This window comes from Phyllostomus hastatus, unplaced genomic scaffold (assembly GCF_019186645.2).
Source record: "Phyllostomus hastatus isolate PE091 unplaced genomic scaffold, TTU_PhHast_1.1 phas_contig_34, whole genome shotgun sequence".
Taxonomy (NCBI): domain Eukaryota; kingdom Metazoa; phylum Chordata; class Mammalia; order Chiroptera; family Phyllostomidae; genus Phyllostomus; species Phyllostomus hastatus.
Window position 1 is genome coordinate 41,528,076 of NW_025333857.1, and position 14,240 is coordinate 41,542,315.

The 14,240-nt window shown below is 40.1% G+C and overlaps 1 protein-coding gene across 2 annotated transcripts in view; it reads right to left on the reverse strand.

Annotated features, from left to right (window-relative positions):
- UBQLN1 (ubiquilin 1) overlaps positions 1-13,899 on the reverse strand; it is a 40,916-nt gene extending 27,017 nt beyond the window's left edge. Inside the window, exon 1 of one of the 2 annotated variants that reach the window (XM_045840579.1) lies at positions 13,232-13,899. In XM_045840579.1, the coding sequence (XP_045696535.1) occupies positions 13,232-13,411 (180 nt within the window). In that variant the 5' untranslated portion in view covers positions 13,412-13,899. The remainder of the gene's footprint in view (positions 1-13,231) is intronic. The other variant, XM_045840580.1, reaches the window with a different exon arrangement.
- Positions 13,900-14,240: the final 341 nt, after the last annotated feature.

Below are 14,240 nucleotides of genomic sequence, written 5' to 3' on the forward strand. Positions count from 1 at the left end.
TTCCCAAGCTCCCTTTCCCGCCCTATTCATGTCATATCACCCAATTTCAGTGACTCTGGTTATATTTTGTTTGCTTTTCTCTTTTGCTGATTATGTTCCAGTTAAAGGTGAGATCATATGGTATTTGTCCCTCACCACCTGGCTTATTTCACTTAGCATAATGCTCTCCACTTCCACCCATGTCGTCGCAAAGGGTAAAGCTCCTTCTTTCTCTCTGCTGTGTAGTATTCCATTGTGTAAATGTACCATAGTTTTTTGATCCACTCATTTGCTGATGGGCACTTAGGTTGCTTCTAACACTTGGCTATTGTAAATTGTGCTATGAACACTGGGGTGCATAAGGTTCTTTTGGATTGATGTTTCAGGGCTCTTAGGGTATAATCCCAGCAGCAGAATTACTGGGTCAAAAAGCTGTTCCATTTTTAGTTTTCTGAGGAAATTCCATACTGTTTTCCACAGTGGCTGCACCAATCTGCATTCCCACCAACAGTGCACCAGGGTTCCCTTTTCTCCACATCCTCTCCAGCACTTGTTTGTTGATTTGCTTATGGTGGCCATTCTGACCAGTGTGAAGTATTTCATTGTGATTTTAAAATTTGCATCTCTCTGATGGCAGTGATGCTGAGCATCTTTTCCTGTGTCCATGGCCCATCTGTATATCCTTCTTGGAAAAGTGTCTATTCAGGTCCTTGGCCCATTTTTTAATTGATTTACCTTCCTGGTGTTGAGTCATATGAGTTTTTACATGTTTTGGAGACTAAATCCTTGTCTGATGTATCATTGGCAAATATGTTCTCCCGTACAGTGGGTCCCCTTTTTATTTTGATCAGTTTCTGTAGCTGTACAGAACTTTTTAAATTCCATGTAGTGCCATTTGTTTATTTTTTCCTTTGTTTCCCTTGCCCTAGGAGATAAATCAGCAAAAATGTTGTTATGCAGGATATCTCAAATTTTAATACCTATGTTTTCCTCTAGTCATGGTTATCATGACTATACTTAAGTCTTTGATCCATTTTGAATTTATTCTGGTGTTTGGTGTCAGCTGATGGTTCTAGTTGCATTTTATTGCAGGTATCAGTCCAGTTTTCCCATCACTATTTATTAAAGAGACTGTCTTTAATCTATTGTATGCTCTTGCCTCCTCTGTCAAATATTAATTGACCATAAAGGCATGGGTTTATTTCTGGGGTCCCTATTCAAATATTCCATTAATCTACATGGTCTGTTCTTAAGCTAGTACCAGCCTGTTTCAATTACAGTGTTTTTATAGTATAGTTTGATATCAAGTATTGTGATCCCTCCAACTTTGTTTTTCTTTCTCAAGATAGCAGAGGCTTTTTGTGGTCTTTTCTGGTTCCATGTAAATTTTCATATTTGTTCCATATCTGTGAAATATGTCATTGGTATTTTAATAGGAATTGCATGCAATCTATAGATTGCTTTGAGTAGTATGGACATTTTAATGATGTTAAATCTTCCAATCCATGAACACAGTGTATGTGTCCTGTTATTTGTATCTTCCTCGATTTCTTTCTTCAGTGTCCTATAGTTCTCCGAGTACAGATCTTTTACCTTCTTGGTTAAATTTATTTCTAGGTATTTTATTTTATTCCTTTTGTTGCAGTAGTAAATGGGATTATTTTCTTAGTTTCTCTTTCTGATAGTTCATTATTGGTGTATAAAAATACCACTGTGTTCTGACAGGCGTGGCTTAGTAGGCCAGGCATCCCTCAAACCGAAACCTTGCTAGTTTAATTCCCAGTCAGAGCATATGCCTGGGTTGTGGCCCAGGTCCCCAGTTGGGGAGTGTGAGAGGCAACTAATCAATGTTTCTCTCACACACTGATGTTTCTCTCCCTTCTTCCCTCCCTTCCCTTATAAAAATAAATAAAATCTTCAAAAAAACTTTAAAATACCATTAACTTTTGAGGGTTGATTTTGTATCCCATTACTATTGAATTCATTTATTAGGTCTAGTAGTTTTTTGGTGGAGCCTATAGCGTTTTCTGTGTGCAATATCATGTCATCTGCGAATAATTAGTTTTATTTCCTCCTTTCCAAATTGAGATGCCTTTTATTTCTTCTTCTTGTCTGACTGGTGTGGCTAGGACTTCCAGTACCATGTTGAATAAGAGTGGTGACAGTGTACATCCCTGTCTCATTCCTGATCTTAAGGTAAACGCTTTTAGTTTTTGTCCACTGAGTATAATATTGGCTGTAAGTTTTTCATATGACCTTTATTATGTTGAGATATGCTCCCTCTCTATTTCCACTCTGCTGAGAGCTTCCATCATAAATGGTTGCTGGATTTTATCTAATACTTTTTCTGCATCTATTGATACAATCGTGTGATTTCCATCTTTTATTTTGTTCATGTGATATATCTCATTTATGGATTTGCAAATATTGCACCAATCTTGCATCCATGGGATAAATCCAACTTGATCATGGTGTGATTTTTTTTGATGTACTGCTGGATCCAGTTTACTAATATTTTGTTGAGGGTTTTAGCATCTATGTTCATCAGGGATACTGGCCTATAGTTTTCTTTCTTTGTTGTATCTTTATCTGCTTTTGGAATTAGGGTAATAATGGCCTCATGAAAGAAGCTTGGAAATCTTCCCTCTTCCTGAACTTTTTGGAATATTTTGCTAAGGACAGGTGGGATCCCTGGGACCTGCCAAGGGAGGTGCCATTCAAACTTCAAGAAAGATAATGGGTGTGTCCCCCTGACCCTGCACCACATGTCTAAGTCTGCCCCCACACACCTGACTCTGTCCCAGATTATTTCCCTGTACCCAGCGGGGCAGCACCCCTCGTATAAAAGCAGGCAGTGTCTCCACAGCGCAGTTGCTGGCTCTGCCAGAAACCAGGAGGGCGTTTCTATGGCTGTCCTATGAGGGGTTAAGCGCCAGTCTGGTTCCTGGGAAAGTGTATGGAATGGCCATACCCTAAAGCCGGTCTCTGACACCCTCTGAAGTTAACTATGAAGCTGTCTCTTCTGCAGGTATTAAGATGCAGGATGGGAGAAAAGTAATGAAAGAAAAAAAAAAAAAAAAGATTCAGGGTAGGGCAAGCATGGTTCCAGTGGATAAGGCAAGCAGAATTCCAGAGGAATTGGGAAATAGGATTCCAGAGGGTGGGGTGAGTGGTTTCCCACAGGATGGGGGTAACTGTTTTTCCCCAGAGGGGCTTGTTCTTCTCAAGAAAAATGGCTACCACAATATTGAGGTCTGTCCCACCACAGGGAACCCAGTGGCCATTCCTCCACATCTCTCCCCTAAGCCTCCCACTCCAGACTCTCCTTAGGTAACTCTAGTCCATGCTGTCCTCCCTTCACTGGAGCCCAAGGTGAGTGGCTACAAATGAGACACCTGCGCTTTGGCCCCTTAGGAAAGACCAAAAAAATAGTGGCTCTGTCTCCAATGGGCTCCATTTCTCCCCACAGACAACCCCCCCCTTTCACCACTGGATGCCATGTGGGCACCTGATCCCAGCATTTGTGCTCTGTACTAGGGAGCCCAGTCTGGGGTCCAGGATTCACTCCTCTCAAAGTGAAGCTTCCACAGCCATGCCTTGCCTCAGCCTACTACCTGTGGGAGCAGTGCTGGCTCCTTTCATGTCCCACCCTTTCTACCAATCTTGAGGTGGTTTCTACCCGTCCTGTCCTTGGTTAAGAGTCTACTCTTCAGGTAATTTTCAGTTGTTTATTTCAGGTGGCTGTTCCCCTCTTTATTTTTATTTCCAGTTTGGTTCTGGGAGTCAGTGTAAGAAATATCCTCCTACTCCACCGCTATTCTTGATCCCCCTACCCCCATAACATACCCCCTTCCACTTACTTGTATCCAATAATTTGCACCAAACAACAGCTTTATAGAAGATAGCAACTTTAGTCTCTAAAAAAACTCCCAATCCTAATTTAATGGGGTTTTCCTTTTTTACAGTGGAAGTTGCTGGCACAGGGAAACAAATGAAAAAATGTCATTGCATATTTAATAACTAAGATTAAGCATCATATTTCAGTAAATCACAATGTTAAAATAGTCCCAAATAAATACAAAATGTTGTAAATAATCTTTAAAACACTATTCGTTCATTCACTTAATAAATACTTGCATTCAATATGTGCCAAGAACAATGGTAGGCACCAGGGGATTAGGAGGCAAAGAAAACAGCCTTCCCTTGTAAATTTTTACAGTATGTGGTAGAAAGGATAAAGTGTGCATAAGCACAAAATGGTATGAGATTATAATTATTGATTTAATTTAGAATGGTGAGTTCAATCACCATCTAATGAACTAAAATTTAAATAAAAGCCAGCCAGAGAAAAGCTAAGACAACTTGGAGCAACTGGTTAGGTGTGCGTTCCAAAGATAGTCACTGGGATGAATCCAGGCTCCACTATTTAACAGGTGTATGAATTTGATCATTTTATCAATCTAAATCCATTTCTTCATTTAAAAAAAAGGGACAGTTCTGGCTGGTGTGGCTCAGTGGGTTGAGTGCCAGCCTGCAAACTAAAAGGTCGCTGGTCCAATCTCCAGTCAGGGCACATGTGTGGGTTGCAGGCCAGGTCCCCAGCTGGGGGAGTGTGAGAAGCAACCAATCTATGTATCTTTTCCACATTCATCTTTCCCTCTCTTTCTGCTTCCCTTCCTCACTCTCTAAAAAGTAAATAAATAAAATATATTTTTAAAAGGGATAATAGTACTTTTATTATAAAGTTGTGAAGCCTAAAAAAATGCATTATGACTTGATAAGCCTGGAATAAATACTAGCTATTATTTTACTGTCATCAGTAGCCTTTTCAAGGGCCCAGAAGGGAAAGAAGCTAGTGAGTGATATTTAGGGGAAAAAACATACAAATGACTGAAATGTAGTGAATGAAGGAAAGAGGTACAGTATGGAGGAAAACGTGAAGAGTCTATGAAGTGTGCCATCTAATTCAGTAGTCTAGGCACATGTGGCTACTGAGCACCTAAAATGTGGCTAGTCCAAACTGAGATGTGCTGTAAGTATAAAATACACCCTAGATTTTGAAGACTTAGTATGAAAAAACTTAAGTTTCTCAACTTTTTATATCAATTACATGTTGAAATAATTACTGGATTAAATAAAACATATTATTAAAATTATAGTAGCCAAAAGGTAGAAGCAACCCAAGTGACCATCAACAGATAAACAAAATGAGGTATATACATACAATGGAATATTATTCAGCCTTAAAAAGGAAGGAAATTTTGACATATGACGACACAGATGAACCTTCAGAATATACTAAGTGAAGCAAACCTGTCACAAATGGACAAATACTTTTCATTCCACTTTTATGAGATACTTAGAGTAGTCAAATTTGGAGAGACAGAAAGTAAGAATGGTTGCTGCCAGGGGCTGGTAGGAGGGAGGTTACTGTTTAATAGGTACAGGGTTTCAGTTTTGCAAGATGAAAAGTTCTGGAGACGAACGGTAGTGATGGTTGCACAACCATGTAAATGTACTTAATGCCATTAAACTATACATTTAAAAATGGTTAGGATGGTAAATTTTATGTGTATTTTACCACAATAAAAATTTAATTTCACTTTATTTTTTTAAGTGGGTATGAACACACTGAAATTACATATGTGGCTTGCATTATATTTCTACTGGAGAGCACTGTAATTATTTAAGTCATGGTAAAAAAATTTCCAATATGACAAGATCTGGAACAGTAAGCCCTACTGCCCTAAGGCAGAGAGGTCAGCAAACCTTCTGTAAAGGTCCAGCCAGTAAATATTTCCAGCTAATGGCCATATGGTCTGCTCTGAAAGCAGCCATACATAATACATACATGAATAGGCATGGCAGATTTTTCCCACGATGTTTTGCATCCCCTGCCTTACAGTGTATTTTACACTGTAAAATACAGGATACATGCCAGTGTATTTTACACTGTAAGGCATCCACTATAAGCAATAGCTCCTGCTGGCTGACACTGTTAAATTTTCAGGAATTTTGTGAGCCAGTTTAATATCAGTAGCTTAAAATCTACAATGGTAAGAGAATTTATACCATGGAAATCAGCAAACACTATAAATCCGTTTTCCCTGAATAACTGGAACATTTACCAGCACTACATATTGACTACACATATGTAAAGAATTAACCTCTCTCGTCCTGGCTGATGTAGCTCAGTGGATTGAGTGCTGGCCTGCAAACTGAAAGGTTGCCAGTTCAATTCCCAGCCAGGGCACATGCCTGGGTTGCCGGCCAGGCCCCCAGTTGGGGGCATACAAGAGGCAACTGATCATCTCTTGCACATCAATGTTTTTCTCTTTCTCTTCCTCCCTCCCTCTTGCTCTCTCTAAAAAACTAACTAAATAAAATATATTTTTAAAGATTTTATTTATTTATTTTTGGGGGGGGGAGAGAAACATCAATGTGCGGTTGCTGGGGATTATAGCCTGCAACCCAGGCATGTACCCTGGCTGGGAATCGAACCTGCGACACTTTGGTTCGCAGCCCGCTCTCAATCCACTGAACTGCACCAGCTAGGGCTAAATAAAATATTTTTTTAAAAAATTAACTTATCTCCTATGCGTTTAAATTGTATTAGCTATGAACCATCTTTGAGAAAAACGAATACTCATTCAAATCATCTGTGTTTTGTGGTTCAAATGAAGATCCACAGCTAAGAAAGGCAGTTCTAGAAGAATTATGCCAGTACAAATAAGAGTGACTGGCCCTGGCCATTGTATCTCAGTTGGTCAGGTGCTGTCATGCAAAGCTAAAGGTCGCAGGGTCAATTCCTGATCAGGGTACATGCCTGGGTTGCAGGTTCGATCCCTAACAAAATAGATGTTTCTTTCTCACATCGATGTTTCTTTCTCCCTCCCTTCCCTTCTCTCTAGAATCAAGAAAAAAATTTTTTTTAAAAAAGTGAATGTCTTGAGGCAGTCAAGAATTGTGCTTGGAGAGTGGTGAACTAAGGGAAGAAATGTTTAAAACTAAGCAGAGAGAAGAAGGCAGGAAGTCATGAGACTATGTATATACTGCACAGCAAAATCTCAAAAATTGGTAGTTATTGTTAAATGCATGTTATTGTTCATAATGATCTATATTCATTTGTTAATAAATACTCACTGAGCTCATACCATATGTTAGCCTCTGGTAACAATGGTGAACAATCACAGATCCTCTCTAGCAGAAAAATAAACATTAATCAAATAGTCACATAAATACAGAATTTAAATTGTGATGATTTATGACCAAAAATAGGGTGTTGTGAGTAAACACAACTGGGGAATCCCAATGTAGTCTGGACAATCAGGAATAGTTCTTTGAGAAAGTAACCTATGCACCGAGATTTAAGGGATAAATGGAACGAGCAAAGAGTAGGAGGCAATGCAGGTAGCAAGAACAAATTTCACAAGTCCTGAGGCAGGAAAAAAATGTATTAGCAAGTCAAGGAACTAAAAAGTCAGTATGGCAAGAGCCAAGTAATAAAGGAAAAAAGAAGGAATCAGAAAGGAGAGGTATCATACCACAAAGAGCCTCACAGCAACTTTAAACAGTCTAAGATCAATGGGGAGCCCTTAGTTTTGCCTAGAGAATAACGTGATCTGATGAACATTCTTCAGAGACTGCTCTAAGAATGCATTAGGGGGAGGGGAAGAGAAAAGTGGGGAGACTGACCAATAGGCTACAATAGTTTCTAGGCAAGAGTGGAGTCAATCCTCAATTTTGTAAGCACCTACTTAATCTATTAAATCCTCCACTGCAGCAAATTTTGGTCTCAGGACACCACTCTTACAAATTCAAAACCCCGAAGAGTTTTTCTTTATGTAGGTTATGGCTAATGGTATATGCTACATTAGAAATTAAAACTGAGAAATCTTTTTAAACATTCTTTTAAAAAATAACTCATATAGGTAACATTCTTATCACAAAAATGACTACTTTTTCCCAGTGTAAAGAGTAGCACTGTTTTAAATTTCTGCAAATCACTTCAGTCTTGTATTGGAAAACTGGATTCACAACTGCTGCAATAGCCCGCATCGTACAGCTTCTGGAAAAGCACGTTGTTCATGTTTGAAAATTAGACTGAAATACACAAATAACAGCTCTAAATTGTTATGAAAATAGTTTTAATCTCATGGTCCTCTAAAAGGGTCTTGTGCACCCCAAACCACATTGAGAACTGCAGCTTGAGTAACAGAAAGCCAAGTAATCAAAGTGAGATACCACTCACAGCAACCAGGAAGGCTATAATCAAAGACAGATAATAACGAGTGTTAAGGACAATGTGGAGCAATGGGAATCCTCATGCACTGCTGGTGGGAATATGAAATGGTACAGCCACTTTGGAAAATAGTTTAACAGTTCCTCAAAAAGTTAAACATACAGCTACCAGATGACTCAGTAATTCCACTCATAGGTATATACCCACAAAATATGAAAACATATGTCGACAAAAAAACTTTTTATGAGTATTCACAGAGACATCTTTCATAATGGTCAAAAAGTACAAACAACCCAAATAACCATCAACTGATAAACAGAGAAATAAAATGTGATATATACTCATACGATGGAATATTATTCAGCAATAAAAAGGAAGTACTAATACATGCTATGACATGGATGAACCTTAAAAAACATTATGCTATGTATAAAAAACAGTCACAACTTTTCAAAGTCTGGTGTGTATTTTACACTTGCAGCACATTTCAAATCATTTCAATCACATTTTAAATGTTCAACAGGCAGATATAGTTGGTGGTACCAAAGTGGACAGTGCAGGCACAGATCCACACTATAATGTTAAATGATGTTTGTGATAATGACCCTAAAGCACTGCAATTTCCTCTATCAGGAAAGGCTCAAATACAATATTTATAGTACTGATGTTACATTACACACGTTCATATTTTTCTAAAAGTTTCAAATGACGAAGATATTTTCTAAAACCAGAATACATGTTCCCTGAGTATTTCAGTTAACTGTATTTCAAAATTTTACATTATAACCTAGAGTGCTACAAAACTCCAAGTTAGCCCTGGCTGGTGTAGCTCCGTGGATTGAGTGCGGGCTGCGAACCAAAGTGTCGCAGGTTTGATTCCCAGTCAGGGTACATGCCTGGGTTGCAGGCCATGACCCCTAGCAATTGCACATTGATGTTTCTCTCTCTCTCTCTACTTCCCTCTCTTCCCTTTCTAAAAATAAATAAATAAAATTTTTAAAAAACAAAATAAAAATAAATAAAAAATAAAAAAACCCCAAGTTAGTCAGAAGTTATATGGGAGCTCCCTTCCAGTCTTTGAACTATTTTAATCAAACACACAGACACACAACCTGCCCTCCCCCCACTTCTTCTGGACTTTATCTTGCTTGTTGACCCTTGGAAATCCTCAAACTGTTTCCAATAACAGATAATAAACAGAAGAAAACAGTCTCACACACAGAGACTTTGTGCCACTTCACATTTACCTATTTTTAAATATATTTACTTATGTTATGAAAACCCCTATTAATGAAACCAGCTTGGGAGGGCTCTCTCTGGAGTGTGTATACCCACGCCTTTCTTCCTCCCTCAGGCTGCATCTTTACTTTTCTCTCCTAAACTCTAAGGGTCCCCACAAGTCTTGCAACCAAGGGAGCAACTGACAGCAGTAGCTTGGCCCAGCTTTACCCCATGAATCTGTCTCCAAGGCCCCCTTTTCTGACTTCTCAGTGAGCCAAAGCATTCCAGCCTACCTCTCTCCTGAGGCTTCTTTTGTCCTAAGCCTACCTTGTTTCTGTCCCCAGCTTTAAACATACTCTCAAAAAAATCAATTAATAAACAGATAAATGAAATAAATCGATTTCTCTTTCCCTCTAAAATCAATCAATCAATCAATCAATAAAGTAAAATACTTTAAGTTACAGAAAAGTATAAGTTTTATTATCAACCTTGAACAAATAATATTTATCACACACTAACTGTATTTACATATCCTGTTTCTGCCTGTTGGTTACATACGCTCAGAAAGAAACCAACGGGGAAAAATAACAAAATTAATTACCACCTTAAGACTTATTTTACAACTGACCAAAGAGATTTAACATAATTTCATCCAATCAATTAGACTGAGAGAGTTTTTAAACTGTAGAAATCCTAAACCTCCAGTATTATCCTTTTGTAGGTTTCTTGCTTACCTCCTCTTTACCTCCAACATTCCCTAAGTACTCTCAGAATCAAATAGTTGCCAATTTTTTACTGAACATTTTTATGGGACTCTTAATGTCACTAAATACATTTCAGTAATAAATTTTAATCTGTAGAAAATGATTTAAAGCTATCAAACCATTTAAGAAAACTTCAGGCCCTGGCTGGTGTGGCTCAGTGGACCGAGTGCAGGCCTGCAAACCCAAAGGGTCTTGGATCTATTCCTAGTCAGGGACATGCCTGGGTTGTGGGCCAGGTCTCCAGTAGGGGGCACAGGAGAGGCAACCACACAGTGATGTTCCTCCCACCCCGTCTAAAAATAAAATAACAATAGACAATAAGACAATAGACAATAACAGTAAGACAAAATCTTTAAAAAGAACATTTTAATTATAAGTCATCTGAAATTGCTTTTCTTATTCTTGCACATTTTCCTGTATATGCTTCCTTTAACAGAGCCCACAGACAGTTCAACTTGTCTTCAGATTCTTGGTGTAGGGGTGAGCTTCAATTTTTGTCATGTTTTCTGCTCTAAAAGAAAGCACTTATCAAAATAAAAATTCACCTGCCATCAGAAAAAGTTGCTTCAGAAAGGCCTTGATTTCATCTACTAAAAATTTATTTTGGTTACAGAGCAGTAAAATTCAAACTTCCACAGAATTTTAAATCTAATTTCACTATCACAAAAAGGTAAAAAAAAATCCTCACAGACACATCATATACGGACCTAAACCAAATTTTCTATTCATAGAATACTGAATTGTTCTAATCTTTTATAGTAAAATGCTTCAAACAGTCATAATAGTGGAGGTCTGAACTAGAATCCTAAAAAGAATACCTAAGGCCTTCAAAAGTCAGTATGGCTAGTAGAACAGTTAAAACAAAAAAGACTGACACTATCAAATGTTAGTAGGATGTGGAGCAACAGAAATTCCCATGCACTGTTGGGGATGGTAAAATAGTACAAATATGGCTTCTTGTAAAACTGAAGATACAATTACCACATGATCCAGTCATTCCACCTGTGTAAGTACTTAACATGAGAGATACAAGCATTTGTCAAAAAAAGGACTTGTACAAGAATGCCCATAGCAACAAAACGAAAACAGCCCAGTTGACTGACTGCAACAAGACATAATAGACAACTTATGATATAGTCATACAATGTAAAGCAACACAGAAATAAAAAATATATATATACAACAAGAATAAATCTCAAAATCATTATGCTGGGGCGGGGGGGGGGGGGGGGGCCTTTCCCAATGCCATTATATAAGTTCTAGAAAAGGCAAAACTATCCCATGGTGACGAAAAATCAAAAAAGTGGTTGATGAAGGACAGCGTGACTGAACTGACTGGAAAAGAGTAGGAGGTAACTTTCTGGTCAATTATTAAGTTCTACAGCCTGATAAAGCTTTAGAGTAGAGTTTTGTGGAAACTCAGAATGACAACAGTGGCCATTTCGGCGTTTGTCAACCCTACCTTAAAAGAAAAAAGTTTTAAAAAAACTGAACTCAGATTAATGATACCCACATTGCTGAAGTGCTTTTTAAGGGGCACGTGTACTGATATTTGAAACTTACTTTGAAATGCATCCAAAAAATAAAATGGACTGATATGATTTGTGTGACAGCAAATACAGCAAAATGTTAATTGTGCATGAGAGTGTTCATTTCCCAATTCTTTCAACTTACCTTTATGTTGGAAAATATAAAAATGTTAAGTAAATTTTTCATAACAAAACTTTGAGAAAATATGTAAATATATATGGTCCTGACAGGTATGGCTCAGTTAGTTGGATGTTCTGCAAAGCAAAAGGTAGCAGGCAGATAGATTCCCCAACAGCGCAAATGCCTGGGTTGTGAGTTGGGTCCCAGGTCGAGGTGCCTGCGAGAGGCAACTATTTCTTTCACATCTAAGTTTCTCTCCCTCTTTCAACCTCTAATAAAAATTGTTTAAAAAATATGGTGATTCAGTAGGTGGTAAAAGTTTCTCTAACCTGCACACTACTTACAACTTCACAAAACCTACCATCTTTTAAAACTGTATACACCAATACCACAAATCATTTACTGTCCCTGGGAAAACATAGGTACATTTCAGGAATTGTTCTTTCCTCCTAAACTGTTCACACTGTTTGACATCCCCAGAAGTCAATGCAATAGTTATGGAAAACATTCTGAGATGTATTAAACAATATGCTAAAGCAGTCTGTTGAATATTTCAACATTCCCAATTAACTGTACAGTTTATATTCCTGAAAAGATTTTAAGTTACAAATTATTTGGTAGTATTCTCCATTAACTCTAATTGTGCTCTTTTATTAGACTACAACCGCTAATACAGGAATAACATAGCTATCACACCTCTAAAATTAAACAAAAACCTACCCAATGACTATATCTAATGTATGATAGATTAAAAAGAAAATAGCAAGTCATCAACTAAAGTCATCAACCTTTCTCCTTAAGCCTAATATTATTACTTAAGACGTGACTGAAAACAATTTCTATAACATAAGTTTTAAAAAACAAAGAATGAAAAAGACTTCAGGAATCAAAATGCATAACTAAATATACACGTGCCTCTCACCACAGAATCCACCTCAACCCTCAGGCAGGTAAAACAATGAGCACCCCCCTTTTTTATTCAGGAGACAGAAATCACAGACTGGGGCTAGAGAACCCTCACCCCAGCCCGAAGCCAGACAGTAGGTCCCTTTCCTTTGTGCAGAGCAGCAGGGAGGCGGCTGGGGGCGGGGAGCTGGGGGTCCGTGGAGGCCGAAGCTAGAAGGGGGCGCGGAAGGAAGCGGTGCTCGCGCGTCCCACAAACAGGCCGCGCGGCACTGCCACAAACCTCTGCGGTGTCCCGAGGAACAAACCCACGAACTTGGGTATGATCTAACTTGGATGAGCACGGAAAGTAGGTCCGGGAGCACCTCCGAGAACGACCCGCGCCCAGACCCTCGCAAAATCACATTCTCCCGCCGTGGGCAGAAGTCCTGCCGCTACCCCCGCCCCGGCCCGAGCCCAGGGCTGCCCTTACCTGCTGGACAGAGCTATTCTCGGGCACAGCGAACTCCTCCTTCTCCTTCGGGGTCTTCACAGTGACTTTCATGATCTTGGGCTCCGCGGAAGCAGCGGCAACGGGGGCGCCGCCACCTTCAGCCGCGGTGGCGCTGTCCTGGGAGTTCGGAGGGCCACCGCTTTCACCACTCTCGGCCATGGCGGCGGCTGCAGTGACTCAGGAGGCAGCAGGCGAGTGAGTGGAAGCCAGCAGACGCGAGAGCCGGCTGACCCGGACAACAGAGAATGCAGGACGCGCTGCCTAAGTGGCAACGGACGAAGAGCCGCCCTAGGAGCGAAGTACCGCAGACCTGGGTGTGGGCTCAGGCGCAGGTCAGATTTGACGCTCAGCAGCCGTCGTGTGTTCTTATGCCTCTGGGTCGCAGAGACATCCGCAGTAGCCGCCTCTTCCTCCTCCCACTCCCCGCCCCCACGTTACTCCCCTGGCGCCGCGCGGGGCACGCCGGGTAACGCGGTTGGCGGCGTCGCCGAGTCATACCCGACCGAGCAGTTTTCGAGTGCCGGCTCCTTTCCTTCCCCTTTCCCGTTCCATGGGTCAAAGTGTAGGCACGAAGTTAAAGGCTAAAAGTAGAATAGGGTGGGAGAGATGTGTTGATTTTTTTTTTTTCCACTCCCTTCACCAAAAAATATTCCCGGGTTCTCAAAGGCACTGTCACGGCGCATGGGGATGACGTCAGTGCTAGCGAAATTACTAGAAGAGGCTGGACCAGTGGGCGCTGCGGCCGTGGCTGCGCTTGCGCTCTAGTAACCCACGTAGTTCCCCGCCCCCTTGCGTAATACTCCGCGCGACTGCTCGCAGTGGGCCCGGGCGTCTTTCCTGTAGCCGCTGGGAGTTGGAGGTGGCTAGAGAGTGTGGAAGGGATGTTTCGTTATTTTAATATGCTTAATTTATGTTTACTTGGAAGGTTTAAGATGCTTGATCTTATTTCCTGGAGTGCGGAAGTTGGAGGCTGAGTTAATGGAGGAGA